The sequence below is a fragment of the Ananas comosus genome, linkage group 19 (assembly GCF_001540865.1).
Source record: "Ananas comosus cultivar F153 linkage group 19, ASM154086v1, whole genome shotgun sequence".
Classification (NCBI taxonomy): Eukaryota; Viridiplantae; Streptophyta; class Magnoliopsida; order Poales; family Bromeliaceae; genus Ananas; species Ananas comosus.
In genome coordinates, this window is record NC_033639.1 from 9,482,542 (window position 1) to 9,505,066 (window position 22,525).

General features: G+C 34.3%; 2 protein-coding genes and 1 non-coding gene across 3 annotated transcripts; 1 reads left to right on the plus strand and 2 right to left on the minus strand.

Annotated features, from left to right (window-relative positions):
• On the plus strand, nucleotides 1,866-9,571 carry LOC109724883 (serine/threonine-protein kinase CTR1-like). The gene is made up of 15 exons (XM_020253845.1): nucleotides 1,866-2,721; nucleotides 3,149-3,447; nucleotides 3,524-3,668; nucleotides 4,568-4,683; nucleotides 4,823-5,031; nucleotides 6,207-6,512; nucleotides 6,624-6,664; nucleotides 6,920-6,988; nucleotides 7,119-7,219; nucleotides 7,291-7,375; nucleotides 7,472-7,570; nucleotides 7,646-7,714; nucleotides 7,932-8,063; nucleotides 8,199-8,293; nucleotides 8,892-9,571. The coding sequence occupies exons 1-15, from the start codon at nucleotides 2,107-2,109 to the stop codon at nucleotides 8,953-8,955; spliced, it is 2,445 nt and encodes an 814-aa protein (XP_020109434.1). The 5' UTR covers nucleotides 1,866-2,106; the 3' UTR covers nucleotides 8,956-9,571.
• Nucleotides 9,951-10,023, minus strand: TRNAA-CGC. The gene has a single exon. It is a non-coding gene; the product is annotated as a tRNA-Ala (tRNA).
• LOC109724804 (putative U-box domain-containing protein 50) lies at nucleotides 11,016-20,961 on the minus strand. The gene is made up of 12 exons (XM_020253732.1): nucleotides 20,842-20,961; nucleotides 20,556-20,728; nucleotides 20,348-20,444; nucleotides 19,441-19,588; nucleotides 14,534-14,643; nucleotides 13,986-14,122; nucleotides 13,532-13,901; nucleotides 12,709-13,230; nucleotides 12,283-12,663; nucleotides 11,989-12,004; nucleotides 11,431-11,717; nucleotides 11,016-11,195 (listed from the first exon to the last, which is right to left on the minus strand). The coding sequence occupies exons 1-12, from the start codon at nucleotides 20,959-20,961 to the stop codon at nucleotides 11,016-11,018; spliced, it is 2,541 nt and encodes an 846-aa protein (XP_020109321.1).

Genomic DNA, 22,525 nt, shown 5'->3' on the forward strand with positions numbered 1-22,525 from the left:
GAGCATAACCTGGTCTTTTTTTTTTCCCAGGAAAAAGCTACTATTTTACCCCTTTTTAAAGGATAAAATGCATGATAGTCCGTGTATTATCCCCATATTGGAAGCTAGTACCTTTGTAGTTTTTACTGATCAGTCCGTATGTATTGCATGTGTTACACTTAACTTTCCAATTGTTACAAAAAAATTGGATTTTGTTGTAATTTAACCTTTTAACCTAGTTTAATTAAATTAATTTGAATTTGTAAGTAGTTTTGCAAGAAAAGAGTAAAATTGTCATTTACAATAAAAATAATTTTTTGGGGTATTGAATAGTATTTAGTTGTAAGATATAACAAAAAAAAAAGCAAATATACACGCACACGCGGATAAAAATATATATAAGATATATAACTTATATTTTTTTATAATTAAAATTTATTTATGAGTTAGGTAAGTAAATATTTAAATTATTTTGGATATTGTTATATTTTGATGGGACACGCGGATATGATACAATTATATATTTTATGATCAATCTTTTACTCTCACCGACCAAGCTAAAAATACACGATTTTTTCTGATGATTTTATTCTCTATCGAATTAGAATAAAAATTCTCCAACTAAACGCAATATAAATTCAAAGAAATAAAAATTTAAAGATAAAAATAATTGAGTGACAAAATTACTAGTATTGTGGTGATAAGGCAATCACATGCAGACTTTGAGTTCGAAAATTTGAGACCTTCTATTTAAAGACAAAAATAATTAAGTGTCTAAACTACTGCTAGCATTGTAGTTAAATATCTGGTTATCGATTTTGAGATTAATGGCTTGAATTATTGTATAAGTATATTTGAGATTCGTTTTTAGAGGTGGAGATTCTTGGGTAATATTAACAAGCCATGCAAATATGGCGGATTTAGAAACGAGAGCTCCACCCCGCATCTCATCCTGACTATCTGTGACGGATAAAAAAAATATATTTCGCCCCACTTCATAACTCATCTTCCACCGACGTTTCGAATCTGTCATACTAATTAATATATATATATATTTTTTATATTATAATATTATTAATATTTTATAAAATATTAATTAATATTTTTTAATAATATAAATAATATTATTAAGTTATATATATAAATAACAACATCAATTATAAAAATTTAAAATATTAATCATAATTTGAAACAAAAAAAAAGTTTCAAATACATAGAAAATGAAAGTACCAACATTATTTATATTTTAAACTTTTTTATAAATATATTATTTTTTAAAAAATATAAATAATTTTCAGGGCGGCTTTGGAGGGGGTTAAATTTTTTTTTTTTTTTTAAATATAAATAATTTTCAGGGCGGCTTTGGAGGGGGTTAAATTTTTTTTTTTTTTTTAAATATAAATAATNTTTTTTTGTTCCAAATCCGTCTCCGATTTTTTCTGATGTAAAACAACCGTTGCATTCTAAAAGCTTAAACTGTTAGAGAACGGTGTTTAAACATTTTTATATTTAACACTCCCCTCACGTTTGGGCTCGGGACTTTTTAATCGGGCCATGACGTGGGCTTGAATTAAATGGGAGGAAATTAATATCTTAGGAGCCTAGCGTGACTCGAACTCAGGACCTTCTGTTCTGATACCATGTAAAATAACCGTTACACTCTAAAAATTTAAGCTGTTAGAGAACAGTGTTTAAATATTTTGATATTTAACATCTGACGAATTTTTTTATTTATTTTAGTTTGGATGGATAGGGACGGGAGCACCACCAAACAGCCCTAATACCGAATTGCCAACGTGCAGAATAAACAAAGAAAAAGAAAAAAAAAAGAAAGGTTAATGCTAACAACAACAATAAAGGGATGGAATCGAATATGTGAACAGTGCAGGGACTATGTACACATTGTACCCAATTTTTATTTCAATTCCCCACCGCCATTTCACCCTTCTCCCTCCACCTACAGCTTAAAGCACCCCTTCTGTGATTTCTCATCGGAGTACCGTCACCGCCAAAACAACTTCTAATTCTCCTCTTCTTCGATCGGAGTGTTAGGGTTTTCAAAATCCTGGATAGGGCTCCCCGATCGGAAGATGCGGAGCGATCCCTCTTCCCCTGAGGCCCGTGACGATGCCGCACACCCGCCGCAGCCCCTCCTCGCGCCCGCCGCCTCCTCCCCCTCATACTCCTAATCGCGATCCCCCACCTACCGGGATCGCGATCCGCGAAGGAGGGGGCGGGTTAGGGTTCCGACGAGCCCCTTGGAGCCCCCCCGCCATCGCCGCGGCGGCGGAGGATGAGGTGCACCGCCCCTTGCTTGGATCGGCGGCGGCGGAGGAGGATGACGACGGCGAAGCGATGATCGATGAGTACGGACGAGGTCTGCTGCCTCGGCCGCAGCAGCTGCAGCGGCTCCCGAGCGGCGGCGGGGGCAGTAGCTACGGGGGGAGCTTGTTTACCTTGGAGGCGAACGGGTTCTCGGGGTCGACCGTGACTTTCGACGGGAGCGATTCCGGTGTCGGGGTGGTGACGGTGGACGGGGGAAGAGAGGCGAGGGAGAGGCCCAGAGCGGGCGATCGGAGCTGGGCGCAGAGGGCGAGGGAGAGCTACTACCTGCAGCTGTCGCTGGCGGTGCGGCTCACGTCGCAGGCATTCCTGGCGGAGCAGCCGCAGTCGCCGCAGGAGAGCGCGCAGGGTATCTGGGGGTTGCCGTCGGATTCGGAAACTGTATCCTATCGGCTCTGGGTATGCTTTCCTTTTCTCTGAGTGGTTTTCCTGTAAAATCTGGATTTGTTTATGAGGACCTCAAATTTTAGTGTAGTAGGGTGCATTTAGTATTTGACTTTTTCATTGCTAACATCCACCTCTTTCATGCTGTTTCTTTCATACTTGCTAGTTTCAATATCTTCTAGCAAAGATTAGTTGTTGGTTAATAGAGGGTTAAATGTCGTTGCAAGTGATTCTAAATTTATTTTGTATGGACAAGTGAAATTTCTCCGTTTTTTCATCCAAAAATGTTTTATGGTGTTCTTAGGAAGCATATGCTTGTTGCCTGTACCATGTGCTTTTAGTTTTTTCTTTTCTTTTGTTTTGTTTTGAATTTTAAGTTTATGCCTTATATTGTATATGACTGCTCAAACAGCTGTGATCTGTTCTGTAATTATCTAACCAGGTCACTGGTTGCCTGTCGTTCTCTGATAAGATAACTCATGGCTTCTATAACATAATGGGCATGGATCCGTACTTGTGGTCAATGTGTAATGAGGCAGACGAGGGTAAAAGGTTGCCCTCGTTGACGGCTCTTAGGGAGGTTGATTCGACTGAGTCTTCAATGGAAGTTGTTCTTATTGACAGACATGGAGATTCTAAACTAACAGAGCTCGAAAGAAGAGCCCTCGAGCTATATTATGCGTCAGGAATTACTTTAGAACTTGTTGAAAAGCTCGGAAGACTTGTTTCTGGCTTCATGGGGTATGCTCGAATTTGTTCATTTGCAAATTACCAACATTTTCAAAATTTCCTTATTAAATGAATAATAATAATGTAGGGGAGCATGGAAGATGGAGGAAGGAGATCTCTATAGACAATGGAAATCATGTAGTAAACAATTGCGGAATTTTCAAGAATGCAATGTTATTCCTATTGGCAGTCTGTCTGTTGGATTATGTAGGCATCGTGCCATTCTTTTCAAGGTATGCTATTCTTTGGGTTCTGGTAAACTAGATGCACCTTGTTGTGATCAAGGCACTCGTATCAGCTTCTTTCATTTTTCAATTTGCTTTATCTAGATTTTAATGCTACAAGTGCTATTGCTTATTAGCATGCAATGTCAGTAGAAAAATGGTTTCTCTGGAATCTAACAGCAGATGATGAAACCGTATTCCTAGACAAGAACCAAATAATATGGAGCAATCTTTGTATCAAATGACGTGAAATTTAGTTCCTGTTTAAGAAATAAACTGTCAGTCCATAAATTCTCTTCATGTTCAAACCTTACTGGTGGTTTGGTTTCAGTCTAAGTGCTTTTTCTATGTAATGAATAGAGTAGGAGGATGTTGGACCGGTTTTGTAGATTTTACTATTTCTCGTGTCTTCCTTTACATTATTTATGTATTGTAACTCAAACTCAGCTCTCATGTGAGACCAGGATTAACATAAAACTGAGCAACGTACTATGTAATTCTAGGTCATCCCGTGAATTCATGCTTAAGCCATTAATAGCTTAATCTTGCCATCTGTAGTTCTTACCTTTATGTAAATGCTCTTCGGATGGTTCACATATCTCTCAGGTTAAATCATCTACCTATTACTATTCTGATATCTTAGTCAATTTGGACATGAGGTTTTGTGGTTTCCTCTTGTTTCTTCTCTTCCTTCTGAAGATCTTCTAGCCTATACTGTTTTATGTTTCTTTAAACTTTCTATTGATTTCATATAGAAGATTTGTGTCCGTACCGCCAACAGTGCTGCCTCCTGGGTGGATGTATTTCCCAGTGATATATTATTGTTCCATACTGCCCTTCTGTCATATGTGAAGATCAATACTGGCGGTGTTTCCTTACCATTCCCCCAATGCTTCTCTTGATTGCAGGAACTCGCTGATTTAATAGGTTTGCCATGTCGAATAGCTCAAGGTTGCAAGTATTGTTCCTCAGCACTTCGTTCCTCCTGTCTTGTCAAGATTGACGATGAGAAGAAATTTGTGAGGTTTATTTCTCATCTTTATCTGCTAGCTTTTGCTTAATGGGTTAGCCTTTTCCTTAGATTTGATGGAATCTTTTTAATGTTGAGTTAGACCTCTGAATTATTTTTCATACTTTTCATCACCTCTTGTAATTTTCAACAGAGAATATGTAGTAGATCTTGTTGGTGAACCTGGAAACATCTGTGATCCGGATTCATCGATTAATGGACAGTTACTCTCATCTTTACCTTCACCTTTCCAAGTTTCACATCTTTTGGGTAGTAAAAACTATTACACTCTTGATTCTGAATGGAATTGGATTTCAGTTGGAGAGCGTGGAGGGGTTCATGTTGCAAATTCTCAAAATTCGGGTAAGATATGAAGTCCTTAACTTTTCATGTGTGATAACTATGGTGGCTGAGTTCTAATCTTTTATGAACTTTTGAGAGTTGCAAACTCATAGCAGAGATCAGTTCTCTTCACTCCCAGTTCCCAGCAAGCATGTCTTGTGCCTGTAGCCTATTTGTAGCAAGACTTTCGATGTTTCTCACGGGGAAATTCCTGTCTTCCTCGTAATGCATTACCTGTCTTATCTAGATTTAAAAGTTTGCCAGAGAAAATGATTATCGCGAGGAAATTTGCTATCAGACATGAAATTGGCTTTGGATAGGCTATACTTGAATGCATTTGAGCCTACTTGATATTCATGTTGTTTCATCTATTGTCAAACTTCTTTTGGTATGTGCTATTACCTGATCTCGCTTTCCATGAAAATATTTTCCATTCATCAACCATTTTTATCACTATGATTGTATGCAAATATCTCCTGTTATGAAGGTTAGCAAACTTTATTTTTATTTAATCTAATTCTACCTTATTAGATGTTTGTAACTAGAAACATCTATACATGCTTGAAGCATCAAATGTGGATGCTAAAATAGTGTATGTGTCTCCAATACAGTAAGCGTTAGATACTTAATGGATACAAGTCACACACTTCTATGACATCTGACTTATTTTCACAATAATAGCAAAGTGTCCAATTCATGGATACAAGTCACATACTTCTATGACATCTGACTTATTTTCACAATATTATCTGAGTGTCCAGTTCAAGTAGTGTGTGTTTTGGGTAAACTAATTAAGTATTATATTGACAAGTTTTGCCCATCTGATTATAGTCTGAATTGACCAAAAGCTATAATATTTTTAGTGGATTTTTATGGTGGCTTTAGATTAAATTATGGTTTATGAACCCGAAGCAGGACAAAAGTGAGATCTTTTCATACACACGTGCTTGCGCGCATGCATGATGCATGGATGCATCCATGTATGGATGTACGGTGATGTATATTTGTTCTTTAGATTGCATTTTTAACTTAAGATTGAAGTAAACAACAGATAGGATAGGTATGTATGTTGATGCTACATTTTTAATGTATTCTAGCCTCTTTGTTTTTTTTTTTTTTTTTCATTTTTATTGCTAGCCATGATATATGCCCATATCATGCTTATGCTTCATAGCTGACGATGACTTTTCTGTCAGGGTTCTGGGATCAAGTTGCAAGAAAGCCTATTGATAATAACTACGGGCACAAGGACTTTTGTCAAGCATATTGCAAAGAAGATATAATGTCAAATAAAAGTCATTTAACAAAGACTAGGAATAACCCATCTGATATGGAGGTACATAGAAAAATGAAATTAACAGAGATTAATGATGAGGCCAAAAAAGCACATGGCCATCCTAATTTCACTGTACCAAGATACTTGACTATCGAGCCGTCGCTTGCTATGGACTGGCTAGAGATATCATGGGGTGAGTTGGACATGAAGGAACGGATTGGCGCTGGTACTTCTTTCTCTTGAAATATTTTATTGTACAGATATACTTAATTACATGCCTTGTGATTTATGACTTCAATATCTGATCAAAATATCATCTGTTTTCTCTGCTCAAAAGGTTCATTTGGAACTGTCTACCGTGCTGAATGGCATGGATCGGTAAGCAATCTATCGATTTGTTTTTTTAGGTAGAGTAATCTATAGTTTTCTTATCTTGAACCAAGCCACCTAAATTGCGTATGTTTGATTGTTAGAATGTCACTTAATTACTATTAAGTTGACAAATTGGAAAGTTTTTTTGTATTAAATAACGAGTTAAGTGTACAGATATGCGTATTGCTCATTTTGCATATATTTCTCCTCCATTGAGTGCCTTTTTGTGGATATATTTACCTGCGTAAGTACTGCCTGCAGGATGTTGCAGTGAAGTTCCTCGCTGATCAAGACTTTCATGACGATAAGCTGAAAGAGTTTCTGAGAGAGGTATCTTTCTTGCAGTTAAACATAAGCTATGAGATCATCACTTTGGTTACGGAACTATCCCAGTGACTGAGACAAGATTTATGAATACTTGCTAAGGATTGATCTTCGCGAGACACCTATGTCCTTGTAGGTTTCAATAATGAAGCGTGTTCGCCATCCAAGCGTGGTTTTATTCATGGGTGCTGTTACAAAGCGTCCGCATCTGTCAATAGTGACCGAGTATTTGCCAAGGTAACCTTACAATTATCATGTTAATTCGTTCTTCCAACATTTCACTGAGGTACTATACTATTGAAATACAGAGGCAGTCTTTACCGTCTCATTAATAGAGCAGCTGCTGGAGAAATTTTGGACATGAAGCGCCGATTACGCATGGCACTAGATGTGGTTTGTTCATCGTAACTCAGTTGATTTGCTGAGGAAATATTCCTTTATTGAATGGTTTGGACCTTAAAATTTAACTTGGAGCACTTTTGTATTCAGGCTAGAGGCATTAATTATCTCCATTGCCTTAATCCTCCGATTGTCCATTGGGATCTCAAATCTCCTAATTTATTGGTTGATAAGAACTGGTCTGTGAAGGTTGGTTATGAATCTTGCATGTCTTATTTGTCTTTGCTATTAGACTGTTTTCTTCTTACACTACTGTGCCTTCAGGTTTGTGACTTTGGTTTGTCCAGATTTAAAGCAAACACTTTCATATCATCGAAGTCTGTTGCGGGAACGGTGAGCATCAGTACCTATCATGTTATTGAACCATTTGTACATCTAAAGACATGCTGCCCTGAAAACTTTTAAACTAAATTAGACCTTATTTTTGTTCGTATTTTACTATGTTGTGACAACAAGTATCTGAAAATTTATTGAAACATACTTTTAATATCGAATGGAGTGTCTACCTTGGAATCTGAATGAATAACTTAAAACTCTCATACTGTTTTAGCCTGAGTGGATGGCTCCTGAGTTCCTGCGTGGAGAGCCATCGAATGAGAAGTCCGATGTTTACAGCTTTGGAGTAATTTTATGGGAGCTTTTGACAATGCAACAACCGTGGAATGGTCTTAGTCCAGCACAGGTATCCTTTTGTTTAACTTTCAACTTATTTTGTAATTAAATGCTGACAACAGGCCATCATAATTCATTTAAACACATATTCTTTCTGCTTGTGTTAGTTTTGTGGTAATGATTAGCTAATGAAGTTGTCTCGTAGGTTGTGGGAGCAGTGGCATTTCAGAATAGAAGGTTGACAATCCCACAAGGTACATGCCCGGTGTTAGCAGCTCTTATTGAATCTTGCTGGGCTGAGTAAGTCTTCTCCTTGGATCATAGTGATCTCCTTGCTAACTTTATCCCTTCTAAAACTAGCAGTTTAATCTGAATCTGTAACTGTATATATATTTCCTGCACATGGACCTCATCAAACTAGAGTCTATGCAATCCTATCTGTTAGCAGGCAGCTATTAATATGTTTTACATATTAATGCGTTATTTATGCATGCACAGTTGGTAAGTCATCACTAATTTTGAAGAAAGAACATACCCAGCATTTGTTGAACCTGAATTTAGTATATTCAAATTTGCATTCTTTAGCAGGCTTTTGGTTAACAAACTACACAGTAACTGTAGCGGAGTAGAGTTGATTATGCATCTCAAAATTAAGTGAATCGTAGTGTAAATTTATTGTTTCGCAGTTCAATGAGCAGATTATTGCTGCGTGAGCAAATTTTAATGTGTATAGTTGGTTGATAAGGGGAAAAAAAGGTATTTCACTATGGTAGTATCCATTGCATGCCTTTCTGCGTTATTTTAGATGCCCTCCTTAATTTGGTTTGTTTGTCACTCAGTGTTGTTTACGTCTCCTTGAATGAATCATATAACTAATGATATCCACCACCTCATGCAGCGACCCGAGACAGCGTCCTTCGTTTTCTAGTATCGTGGATACACTGAAGAAGCTGTTGAAATGATCGACGTGAGTGATTGTGTAGATTGGTGTGGAAACAGATGAACAAATTTTTTGGAGGATACACGGATGCTCGCATTTTGTACTTCTGATTGGGCAGTAACCTTAACCTTAGGTGGAGTATATTACAAGGGGGGAGATATCATGAGCAAGAACTACATGTGTGGCATTTTAATGGCGAGAGCCGAGCACATCCCGACCTATTGATTGAACAGCGTGTTCTTAATGCAAATTTGCAACTAGGGGTGGATTTCTCAGTTTCAACAACAACAACAACAACAACAACAAGCATCAACTCTCGAAACTGCTTTCGATACTTATGTATATTAGCAGAGAACTTGACGAACCAAGAGGAGAAAACTACCGATTTGTGTCATCCGACAGTTTTGTTGTGCAGCTCATTAATTCCACTAGGAAGCAAGTGTGATATAGTTTTGATTGTATGAAGAAGATTTTGGTTGTATGAATTTTGACGGTCGTTGGTTTGACTACTATTGTGATTATTTTTATTGTTAAATTAAATCTCGATTCGTTGTAATTTTTCTTCTTAATTTGTTGCTTTTGTTGTCGTATGTGGAATGTAATATTTGGTTAAAAAAAATAAAAATATATTATCATTATTGATGCAGGAATTATAAATAAATGTTATCATTATTGTGAAACGTTTCGTTTTACCCTGTAAAATATATTTTATCATTATTGTGAAACTTTTCCCTCTTTCTTTTACCCTGTACATTTTGAAGGGGCGGTTGGATATTTCCATTTCTTTTTTGAAAAATGTTATCATTATGGATGCAGGAATGATGAATAAACCTATGTTTCAATAAAATACAATTTGGAAAATCAAAGTAGTTTAAATATATATAGCTTTTTAAAATTTCTTTCTGAACCTTCCTTCTCCTTTTATATCCAGTTCCTAAGCAAGGTTGGTTTTGATAGTTACATTTTTTTAAAAAGAAAAATATTATTATCATTATTAAAAAGTTAACTTGATTTATTTGGAGGTGCGGGGAATCGAACCCCGTGCCTCTCGCATGCGAAGCGAGCGCTCTACCATATGAGCTACACCCCCGTGTTGGTAAAATGTGTGGCTAAACATTCATTTATAAAATATACGTCTAATGACGAAAAGCTAAATTTCTCGAGAACAAATTGTTTAATAATACCGACAGTTTCTAGAGCAAGTGGCAAAGGGCTTTGTGGTTGGTACCCAAGACCCAAGTTCAAATCGTTATTGATTTACATTTCCAGCTAAGTTTATTTCTAAATGAAATAAACAAAGCGGGTAGCGTGCTACCTATCTCTCAAAAAAAAAAAAGTTTAATAATATATTTTTTTTGAATTTTTGAACTTTACAGCTGAATAAACAGAATAAAAAGCCATACGCTAATACATTTGATCATATAGAGTTTTAAATTTAGAAAAAAAAAAAAAGGAAAGCAAAGTACAAAAATCCTTAGGGAGAAACAAACTGCTATCTAACCTGAACTCATATCTCGCTTTAACAAAGTACAAAAATCGTCCTATCGACTTTGATAAAGAGCAAACCTGACCTGTTTTTAAGGTGACTATTAACCTTCGAACTTCAAAAGCTTTAATTTTTTTTTTTTTTTACCCAATATATCTTTCAATTTATTTTATTTCTCATCATATATGTTAGTTTGTTCGTTATTCAGATCGAACAAAGTTTGCAAAATTAAAATTTCAACGATGTTATTTAATTTTTTTTTTTTTTTACCCAATATATCTTTCAATTTATTTTATTTCTCATCATATATGTTAGTTTGTTCGTTATTCAGATCGAACAAAGTTTGCAAAATTAAAATTTCAACGATGTTATTTAATTTTTTTTTTTTTTTTGAGAGAAAGGTAGCATACTATCCGTTTCGTTTATTTCAATTAGAAATAAACTTAGCTGGAATGTGAATCAATTAAGCTTCGTTTATTTCAACTAGAAATAAACTTAGAAATAAACTTATTTAATTTGTTGTTTCTGAATGGAACATAGTTGAGGTAATAAGTTGCGCATACATTAATTTGTCGCCTCCCTTAATAATCGTCTGTTTAATTTTGTTGCCAATTGTTGATGAGGGACCTGAGAGCATGATTTGGTGTGAGGCGCTTGTTCTGTAGCCTCAGGTTGGTCATGGGAGAGGTGTCGTGGCCTCCATCCAACCACTCTTTTATTGCTTCTAACTCGTACGAGAATCCATCCGCTGCCACGTGGGGCTCTTTCATCACCTCCTATATAAAATTAAAATTAATAATAATAATAATAATTATAATAATAATGGATAATGAAGGAGAACTAACGTACAATAATATTGTGCCAAATTTAATGTGTCTGTATATATTTAATTATTGATTATCGATCACTTTGAGAAACTCTTCAACGAGATCTTCGTCGATAAAATTTAGTGAGCAGCATAATTTTATCTCAACAAATATTAAAGTTGTAAATAAAATAGTTGATTGGGACCTGAAATATTGGACAAATGAAGACACTTGGCACGTCCACGTGTCTCTCCCTGCAGCTCCCTCCTCTTTCTCTCTCCTGATCCATCCTCTTCTTTGCCCTTCTCTTCAAATCCTGCAGCACCCTCGTTATATTGGGCGCCACCGTCCACACCAATCCTACCGTCGCAAACTCCACCGCCAGATCCCTCGGCCATTCCCCCGCCGTCCGATCGGCAACCGCTGTCACGTCTCCATCTCCGCCGCCGGCCAGAGCTTCCTTCACTCTACGTATGTTGACCTCTTCATCACCTGTTAAATATAAAATATTAAATATTAACGTATCGTAAAATTAAAATAAACATATTTTATATGGCCCCAAACAAACTATTTTGACCACATTTGGTATTGTTGCCATTTTTTTTTTAAACTCTAATTTTATACGATCGAATGCATTGGAAGAAAAACGACAACTTGTTTAAATAAAATTAAAAAATAAAAAAAATATTTTTTTAATTTTTTAATTTTTTTTTATTTTGTTGTCAAGTAAACATTATAGGTGAAATAATTATAAGCAATTTACTATCTACTCTTACATTCTTTTTAATACATAAAACAAACACGATACTATACTATTGAGTATTTTGAACCTAAATATACAAAACATTAAAAGACAGTTCTCTAAAAACATTATGCGTTTATGACCATTTCTATTTTAATTTATCACGGAGTTATTAGGACCGTATGTATATCATTATCCTTTTTCTTTTCTAAAAGCAGTTATATCATTCTCCAACAACCTATGCCTCGTAAAGAAAGAATAAAAAAACAACGGTTTGTTTCACATTGCCTGTAAGGAGCTGCAGGATTAGATTGCCCATGGCGGCATTATCGGAGGCGGTGGCGTCGGAGGGGCGGCGGGGGAGGAGGCAACCTCTGCGGCGATCCGGATCCGGTGGTGCCACGGAAGTCGGGGAGCTTCTTCAGCCCGACGGGGAGGGACGAAGAGTCCGTCGCGTAGGGTGGCACCAGGCGGCGTGTATTCGAAGAGGATGCACCGGCGGTCGACGCAGGCGCCTATCACAGCCAGGATGTGGGGGTGCCGGATCCGGCACAACCACTCTACCTGCCACAATTGATGAGAAACATATATAAACATATATACTAAAGTCGGCTTTGTATGCGGAGTGATTGTAACAACACCGCCACTCCGAACATTTTGGTTATGTAGTTTGTAACTTTGACAAGAAGTGAGGCAAAGAGGTTAAATAAGAGCAAACAAATGCGATCTTAGTTCGCGCACCTGAGCCTTGAATTCCTCTTCGGATAGCATGGAAAGCTCGTTTTTGAATTCAACTACAACATTTAAAGTCCCGATTTTCGCCTTATAGGTTGTGCCCTCCGTGTCGGTCCTTATCACCATTCGCTCCGAGAAGTTCTTGGTCGCTTCGCTTATCTCGTCGGCGCTGAACTCGCGGAAACTGCAAGTAAAGCTATCTTCAATCAACTCTTGCTCCTTGTACTTCCGGATCCTTTGATGTAACTTGTCTCTTTGGCTTTGAACCTTCTTGATTTTTGCCGTTAAGTCGGCTCTCGCGCTCTCCGCCTTCTTGAAGCGATCCTCGATCCGTGACTGATCCAATTTCTTCGCATTGAGCTCGGTCACGAGCCCGTCGTCGAGCTTGCGAATCGAACTTAGCTCGCCCTTGCTCTCTTTTACTTCTTCGGTGAGTTTCGCGCGTTGTTCTCTCGCTCTTTCGAGCTCCTCGGTTAATCGGGCTTGCTTGGCCTTGTCTTCTTTCAAACTATCTTCAATCTCCGCCGCCTAAAATAAGATTGCAGATTTTCACTTGAAAAATTCTTAAAACAAGTTAATCTAACAATGTTGAAAGGAAAAAATGTAGAAGCTTCCTTCACTAAAAACTATCATGCATTTACATATGGCTATCCGAATTTTCAAACTTTTTATTGAAGAAAGAATATGAACAATCTATCCTATATATTTTGATCAACCAACCAATCCTTATTCATGGTATGTGCTATTGAAGAAAGAATATGAACAATCTATCCTATTTTCAAACTTTGTAATGAATCCTTAGTTTTTTTTTTTTTTACAAAAATCTAACCTTTTGATTGCAAAGAGAGATTACCCCTTCAGCTTTGCTGCTTCTCTCAACATGGTCTTTCACTTCCATCTTCTTTTCCTCTACCATCTTCTTAGCTTCCACAATTTTTTCTCTCAAAGTCCTAATACTATCTGCTGTCACATTGACCATGTCAGCTATCGATTTCTCGAGTTTGTCTTGCTTTTTAGAACTAACAATCAGCACCTCGCCGCCATCTTCTTCGCATTCTTGAATATCTGAAGCCTGCAAGCATTTAACATACTCCTCAATTTCTTCTAACTGATTTTCCAATCTAGTCTCTTTCGCCGTTTTGGCACAGGATTGTGGAAGAGAACTTTGCGATGTTTCGCCGATGCCACCATCAGTGCCACTATTTACACTAAGCATCTTGTGAGGAAACAAACCTTTAAACCTATTTTTCTCCTTTTAAGCTTTTCCTCAAATCTGTTACTACCCCACCATGTTCATGTCTCTGATCTCTTTCTCCTTTCTAAGGGGAACTAGCTTTCCCCCATACACTATGAACAAGTAGCAAAAATTTGGCCTGTGCTTATTTGTGTAATTTAGGACACTTTTTCGCCATTTATCAACCTAATTAAGCCAAAAAAATTGTCAATAATATATGTTGGATATGTGTATAAATTATAAATGAGGTAATGCATATGTTACCATGATATTGATTGAATAACTGTGTTATCAATCACCAATGTTTTGATCTTCAGATTACATGTCAAGTTGACGATGTCCTTATGTATGGATTTTTTTGGATCTTTCAATCCTGAGGACTTCTACTTCAACCTGCAGAGGATTACTATGTATATTTCTCATGCTCATGGCGGAATCAATATTAACATAAATGGTCCAGAAGCTAGTGGTGAAGATCACACAAATTCAACGTGAGAGGTTTCAGGATTGGCTCCGATATCATGTTGCTCAGAAGATTGATTTAACAGAAAGCAAACAAAAAAGGAAACAAAAGATGGACAAAGAAGAACATCAAACCTTTCTTGAGCAGAATTCAGTGTATGTGAGCAATAACTTGTCCACTCTCTTCTCCCTTAGCTTATACTCCTTTGACTTCTCATCATTCAGTGAACTAGCTGGAATTTTTCCTACTATATTGATTTCCAGGAGGAAAAATTATATATACAAAAAAGGAACATCAAACTGTTATTTTGAAGAAAAAGTTATCAAAAACTGTAAAATATTTGGAAAAGAAATTGTGGTGATTACTTACTCTGAGGTCTCTATGAAATCCTTGGAGCTATTGCTAATGTGGAGGGTGACAAAGGTAAAGATAGATTGGGAGGACCATTTACATATATAGGACACATCCTAAAGCTTCCAATCTTGTTGCACATTATTCCCGAGGACAACATAGATTTTCTCTTGTTGCATTGTCGTTTTTTCTTTTCTTTTTTTTTTTTGAGATGGATAGCACGCTACCCACTTTGTTTATTTCATTTAGAAATAAACTTAGCTAGAAATAAATAGCTTTGAGTTAAGCTATTTATTAAGTGCTAATATTAAAGTTGAACTATTTTTAACTTTCATTATATCGATATTTTGGATAATTCCGCATTTGACTAGTTATTATTGTTTGCGTTGTCTAGTTCTTTTTCATTACTTTTTTTGTTACTATTGTTTGCGTTGTCTAGTTCACAACTTTTCTACTCTATAAGTTTTACTGTGGCTGGAAGCTAAAAATAAAATTTTGAGCTCCACGATTAAAATCTTTTTTTTAACTGATTTTAGAAAAAAGCTCACTTGTCAATAAATTTTACTAATTCTAGGAGGATTTTATTGATCAATTATCAAATTTATCCAAATAACTACTCATAGTAATTGACGGAGACTTGTAGAGTAGATAAATATGTTGGTATTGTTGAGGCCGGGCAAATTTTGGCTGCATTTAATGCTCCAATGAGCATTCCTAAGACATTTTCATAGAACCACAAGGCTCACACTATACTTATTCTTTTATTATTTTTTTATTATTCTTCCAGTGTGGATAAAAATGTATAATTTCTATTTTTCTGATTTTAGCTTTTATAGATATATTACATAGAAAATTTTAGTTAAAATGATTGCATTGCCTCTATTAGCTGTTAGTGTTATTTTTTATATCTAGATTTATTTGCTACAAATAATTATTCAGGTGTCTCTTTCACAATTGCGTACAGTTGAGTAATCTCATTACATATTTATGTTAAAATAATAATTCTGGTAAGTGTAGTCTTACTTTTGTAGCTTAGTTTTTTTTTTTTTTTAAAGTGAATAAAGCATATAGCATGCTATCATTCTCTAAAAAAAAATAAAAAAAAATTATTGGGATGCATCATAAGACAACGTTATTTAAATCTTTTCTAAAACTAAAAACATTAATTTACATAAATTTTACTCGTTTGGCATGTTTGGTTTTGTTCCAACTGGAGGCAAATTGCGACCTACAAATTTATTAATGTAATTATTTAGCACAAAAGTTAAGAACCTCTTTAATTATCAGAAATAAATGGAATTTTACACAACCTGTTCAGTGTTCAGCCATATACATATATTACTGTAGTGAAAATTTATAAATTTCAACATGCACATCAACAAAGTTATGTTTCACCAACCGTTCCTAGAGGAAGTAACAAAGGGCTTGGTGATTGATACCCGAGACTTAAGTTCGAATCCTACTTGATTCACATTTCTAGCTAAATTTATTTTTAAATGAAATAAACGAAACGAATAACGTGCTATCTATCTCTCTCCAAAAAAAAAAAAAATAAAAAATTATGTTTCGAGATACCATGAAAAACAGGGATATATAAGGTCTACAGGGTAACAAAAATACGTCTAAAAGTGCTTTGCAGAAAAAAATATAAATTAATCCAAAGGCAAGAAATGGTCAAAGGGTTGATTTAAGAATTAAATTATTCAGTTACACTATTTGACGCACGGTATTTGTTTATAGCTTATTTTTACTATTGTAGAAGCATAATAGTCACTCCAATTCCAGTTCATATTGTGCTCCATTACTTACTCGTTATTTACTATCCTTACTTATGATAGACCTAGTGGAGTAGATCGTCGTTGTCGTCGATCGTATTCATTAAAAACTATTTATTATAGTTCTCATTCTCTCTGTGGTTGATTATTTTTCAGAGGTTTCTGCAGCACCAGTTTCAAATTGAGATAATTAAAGAGATNATATATATATATATATATATATATATATATATATATATATATATATATATGCGGCAGCTAGAGGAGGACCCATGTGGATTGCTTTATGTATAGCAGCACTGTGCATGATGAACTGGCAAGTCCAGTGTGAGACCGATACATATATATGTTTATGTATTTTATTTATAAGCCGTGGGAGATGATGGTGTATTTGTATAGTTTAAGATGATGTGGCGAGTTTTTTTGAGAGATAGATAACACGCTATCTGCTTCGTTTATTTCATTAAGAAATACACTCAGTTGAAAATATGAATCAATTAGGATTCGAACTTGAGTCTCGAGTATCAACCACTAAGTCTTTTGCCACTTGCTCTAGGGACAGTCAGTGTGATGTGGTGTTGTTTATTTTATCTGTGATACTTGTTTAGTTGTGGACTTCTAAAATTTATTGTACTTTAGTTGTGGGCTCCGAGGATGGTTGACAGATTATTGCTATACGCTTCAGGTGTACTCTTAATTTAAAGTGTGATGTGACGAGTTAGAAAAGTTGGTGAAATTACGAGGAAAAATTCTAGAATGCAACGGGTATATTAGTGATGTGGCGTAACAAACCAATCAAATTAATTCTTTTAAAAATATATGTTCCATCACGATTGTAAAAAAGTATTTTTATTGTACTTTTATTTGAAAAGAAGGAATGTGATTGACTTGTTATTGATGACGTGGTGCAAGTGTGACAGTGTAGAATTCCTCAATTACGAGTTAGTTAGGTGGAATAAGTTAGAATATGTATGATTATTTAAAGTTGATTAGACTACGATAGAGTCAAAAAATTTGAAACGTGTCTTCTTTTCTTCCTTCTCACTTACAAACACTCTTTAATTTAAATAATTTAAATTATTATTTATTGTAAACTTATCACCCAAATCTATTATAATTTTATTTTCAAATTTAAAAATAAACTTAGATTCTAAATTAAAGTGTCAAGTGTAATTTTTAAATAAATATCTATATTAAACTATTTGTTGTAATTTTTGAGTCACAAATTTTTAAATTTGAAGCACCTTTTTTCTCCCTTCTCACTTGTAACTACCTATATTTTAACTATTCAAAATTTAAAATGTGGCTTTTTTGTCCTTCTCAATTATAGTACTATCGGTCAATTTACTAATCAAAATTTAAAAGAGCCATTTCTTTTCCTTTTCACTTATAAGTATCCGTATTTTTGATTTGCTTATTCAATCATTAATTAATATTTAAATTATTTGCATAATTAATATTTTAATTTATCAAATTAATATATTAACTAAAAATATAATTGATTAAATAATTTATTAATATTAATATTTTGGCTTATTTTTTATGGTTATTCATTAATTAAGGCGATTCTTCATCATCTCAATTAATGAAAGTTATTTTATGAATATTTAGATATTTGTTATTTAGATAAATTATTTTTTTCAATCATAACTACTTTTATTCCTACTATTTCAATCCAATCATCCAAATGTAATTTTTCTTATGCCTCATAATATCACGATTCTCGTTCAAACACAAATTTCGTCTAAGTTGTGGTGTAGCCGAGACATTTTAGATTTTTTTCGTGCATGCAGTTGAGGAATGTTCTTATATGTTTTCATAAAAATAAAGATAAATTATACTTTTGGTCCTCAAATTATGAGAACCGTAATAATTTGGTCACCAAAGTTTAATTTACTATAATTTCTGGCTTGAACTTTTTGAGTTACAGCAATCAAATCACACAATCCAGTTTAGTTGGATAATATTGATCATAAATTGTTAATATACAAGTTATATAGCATGTTAATTATTATCACATGATCAAGGAGATAAAATAAAAATATTTTAAGCCACCGGGTGGCAAAGTAAAAATGAACTATACTACGGGAAGCAATTTGAAGTTTGCGACTGGAATATGGGACTAGACGAAGAGAAATGTGAGCCAGATTACTTGGATCTCGAAAATTTGAGAAAGTTGTTTGAAGTTTGAACAACAGTTGATGTTGTTTCTTTTTTTCTTTCTTTTTTTTTTTTTTTTTGAGAAATAGTTAGTAGCAAGCTACATGCTTCATTCATTAAGTCAAATGAATTGGGCATACAGGCTGGAAGCAGCTAAGGCCTCTGAGGATCCGGCAAAAAGTGAAAATTAAAATAGGAAAAATTATAAAAAAAACCCCTGTGGTTTCGTATTTTCTCACTTTGCCCCCCTGTGGTTTAAAGTGTATCAATTTGCCCCCCTGTGGTTTCGTTTTTATCTTTTCGGTAGCTTTTTCGTTAATATTTCATTAAATTATATACAAAAAACTTCAAATACCCATCTAGATTTATCAAATATTTACTTTAGTATCCTTTAATTTTAACTTTATTACTGATTTAAGGAAAAAAAAATTGATAAAAAAAAGGAGAAAAACAAAACCACAGGAGGGCAAATTGATACATTTTAAACCACAGGGGGGCAAAGTGAGAAACTACGAAACCACAGGGGGGGTTTTTGAAGTTTTCCCATTAAATTAAGAGCGAAAAAAAAGAGAAAAGCTAGCAAGCAGCAAGCTACAATTTATGGTCCTAAACTGTGTAAATAATTTCTACATCATGCATCTTTAAGCCAATCCAAAATATATAAATTGTACGCCGTAGATTAAATTTAAAATTTAACTGCAGAACTATCTTGCCCCGTACCCTCCACACACACTATGGTGCTTATTCTAGGAAACGCGCAATATGCTCTTCTTCCTTCATCTTCAGCTTGGTACGAGTAATCTTTGTCTCAGTGTTTTCTCCGTTCGCATCGATGTACTGAAGTATTTCCAGTATTTTCGTGTAGTCCTCCGGATCGACTACGGTGACAGAGTTTTTACCTTTCTGCAAAAGTAAAAAAAATAAAATATTAGTATAATTTTTCATTTTACTGGAATTCAACAGTAAAATAATATATATAGACAGAGTGAGTGTTTACAACCATTCTATTAAAATGGAATGGTAAAATTTGTTTTGGTGAAAGCAAGTCCGGTGGTCCCGCACGATCAGGAAACAAGTTCATTATAATAATATCAAAAGATGATGTAAGTGTAGGCCCTGCAAATATTACAACGTATGATAATAATGTTACAAATTAAGGCTCTGCCAACGCAATAACAGAATTTCATTAAAAATTAAAGAGAGAGAGAGAGAGAGAGAGAGAGAGTGAAAAATATACACTTTTCATCCTCCAGCTGGACATCGTCCGCTTTGTCGAAGTTCATTTTTGAGACAAGCTTCACTTTGTCAAAGTTCATTTTATTAGTGTTCTACAAAACAATTATGAAATAAATAAATAAATAAATAAAAATTAGAAGTTTTGCAAAAACTTCGCTATGTCAAAGTTCATTTTTGAGAAAAGCTTCACTTTGTCAAAGTTCATTTTTGAGACAAGCTTATTAGTGTTCTACAAAACAATTATGAAATAAATAAATAAATAAATAAATAAAAATTAGAAGTTTTGCAATACGTTAAACTTAACTGAAAATGTGAATCAACTAGAATTCGAACCGGAGACCTCAGATACCAACCAACAATTCCTTTGCTACTCGCGCTAGAAACGGTCGGTGCAATACATTAAATATTAATATAAGAAAAGTTTACCCTCAGTCTAAAAAATTCCACGAGAGAAATAACAGTAACAGGAATATTATGTTCCTGCAGAATCTGAACAGTGCCGTCCGAACTGAAGATCTCATACCTACAATATAGAATATACGACGTTTATATTAAAAACCATACAGTTGTAACTAATTGAAACTAGTTGAGAAGAAAAATTGACAACTCAAAGAGAAAAAAAAAAAATTCGTACCCCAAATCCAGAAGCCCCTTTGCTATAAGTAATAAATCTTTCTTATCTGCCACCCAAATAAAAGCTTTCTTATCTGCGCGTGCTGGAGGAATATGTTCGGCGTCGGCTGCAGCGCACGATGTCAATCTCGGCATTGCATAACTCACACAACCCGAAATTCCTGAAATACTAATCTTAAATAAGAAAAAAAAATATATTAATATATTAGAAAAAACAAAAAGAATATACAAATTGAGCTCCGAAAAATCCAAAAAATAAGAAGAAACATATATACCGGTGAGTGTACCTTGTCCGGGGGAGCGGCGAGGGGCGTGACGAGGCGGTTAGACGTCATCGGCACCGGCGTGGACAGCCGCCGAATCCGCAGCAGTGGAAGGCCGATCGGAGCAGCAACGCAGAACGCCATTTGATATTTGATATGATGCACGCGAAAAATATTGTGCAGGAGAAGAGCAAGAAGAGGTATCTTTAAATTAAATTAGATATATAGGTAAAAAAAAAAAAAAAAAGCAAATAAAGATGTAAATTTTGAAAGAAAAAAATAAAAAAGGCAAGAATTCAAATATGTAAAAAGCAACCAAATAAATTAAAAAAAAATCAGTCCTGAAATAAGTGAGGGATTAAATTATAGTAAGTAATTAATAATAATATTCTTCTAAAAGAAATGAAATCATCGTCAAAGATTTGATTGCACAAATTTACAAATTAATTATTATTGCGAATGAATGAACATAAATATAAATATAAATATATTTTGGGAGCGCCATTGCTTCTAAAATAAATTAAGCGTCATTCTTTCAAAATTTATCGTAAACTTATCACCCTAGCTATCCATTTTAATTTTAAAATTTATAATTTAAAAATTTAAAAATAAAATTAAATTTATCCAATGTAATTCTCGAATAAATATTTTAAACTATTTTCCTCTTCTCAATTCCAGAGATGATTAATTTCTTATGACTAAATTTATTTATTTTTTCAATCCTAACAAGGTAAATATTTTCTTGCACATATGTGAGCGTCGTTTCCTTTTCTCCATTTCAAGGTATCTTCTTTCTAATGAAATAATTAATTTTTATAGCTAAATTTATTTTTTCTTTTTCAATACATTATGTATTATCTTATTTATATTTTTGGAAGCAGAATATTTTATGTCGTTTAATTTATTTTCAATACAGAATCTTTTAAGGCAACAAGGAAAATAGGCAACAAAGAATATTCTTCTTCGATCACTTGCTTTTTTCTTAATATATAAATTTTTGTATTGAAAAGGAAAAAAAAAAAATTGGTTATCACTTTATTTTATTTATATTTATATTTATATTTATTCATTCGTAATAATAATTAATTTGGAAATTTGTACAATAAAATCTTTGATGATGATTCAATTTTTTTNATATATATATATATATATATATATATATATATATATATACTGGTGAGTGTACCTTGTCCGGGGAAGCGGCGAGGGGGGTGACGAGGCGGTTTGTCATCGGCACCGGCGTGGACAGCCGCCGAATCCGCAGCAGTGGAAGGCCGATCGGGGCAGCAAGGCAGAACGCCATTTGATATTTGATATGATGCAGGAATGACGGAAATTGTTAGATAGCGCGAAAAATAATTTGCAGGAGAAGCGCAAGAAGAGGTATCTTTAAATTAAATAAAATATATAGGTAAAAAAAATCAGGTAAAAAAAATCAAATAAAGATGTAAATTTTGAAAGAAAAAAATAAAAAAGGCAAGAATTCAAATATGTAAAAAGCAACCAAATTAATTAAAAAAAAATCAGTCCTGAAATAAGTGAGGGATTAAATTATAGTAAGTAATTAATAATAATATTCTTCTAAAAGAAATGAAATCATCGTCAAAGATTTGATTGCACAAATTTACAAATTAATTATTATTGCGAATGAATGAACATAAATATAAATATAAATATAAATATAAATATATTTTGGGAGTGCCATTGC

Excerpts from the sequence above, each read along its gene's own strand:
- LOC109724883 (XM_020253845.1), top strand. The coding sequence starts at position 2,107 with ATGCCGCACACCCGCCGCAGCCCCTCCTCGCGCCCGCCGCCTCCTCCC. Across the intron at positions 7,376-7,471 it reads TACGCATGGCACTAGATGTG|GCTAGAGGCATTAATTATCT; the intron begins GTTTGTTCATCG and ends TTTTGTATTCAG. Across the intron at positions 7,715-7,931 it reads CGAAGTCTGTTGCGGGAACG|CCTGAGTGGATGGCTCCTGA; the intron begins GTGAGCATCAGT and ends ATACTGTTTTAG.
- LOC109724804 (XM_020253732.1), bottom strand. The coding sequence starts at position 20,961 with ATGGCGTTCTGCGTTGCTGCTCCGATCGGCCTTCCACTGCTGCGGATT. Across the intron at positions 13,902-13,985 it reads AGAGACATGAACATGGTGGG|TGGCACTGATGGTGGCATCG; the intron begins GTAGTAACAGAT and ends TAGTGTAAATAG. Across the intron at positions 11,196-11,430 it reads TCATTTGTCCAATATTTCAG|GAGGTGATGAAAGAGCCCCA; the intron begins GTCCCAATCAAC and ends AATTTTATATAG.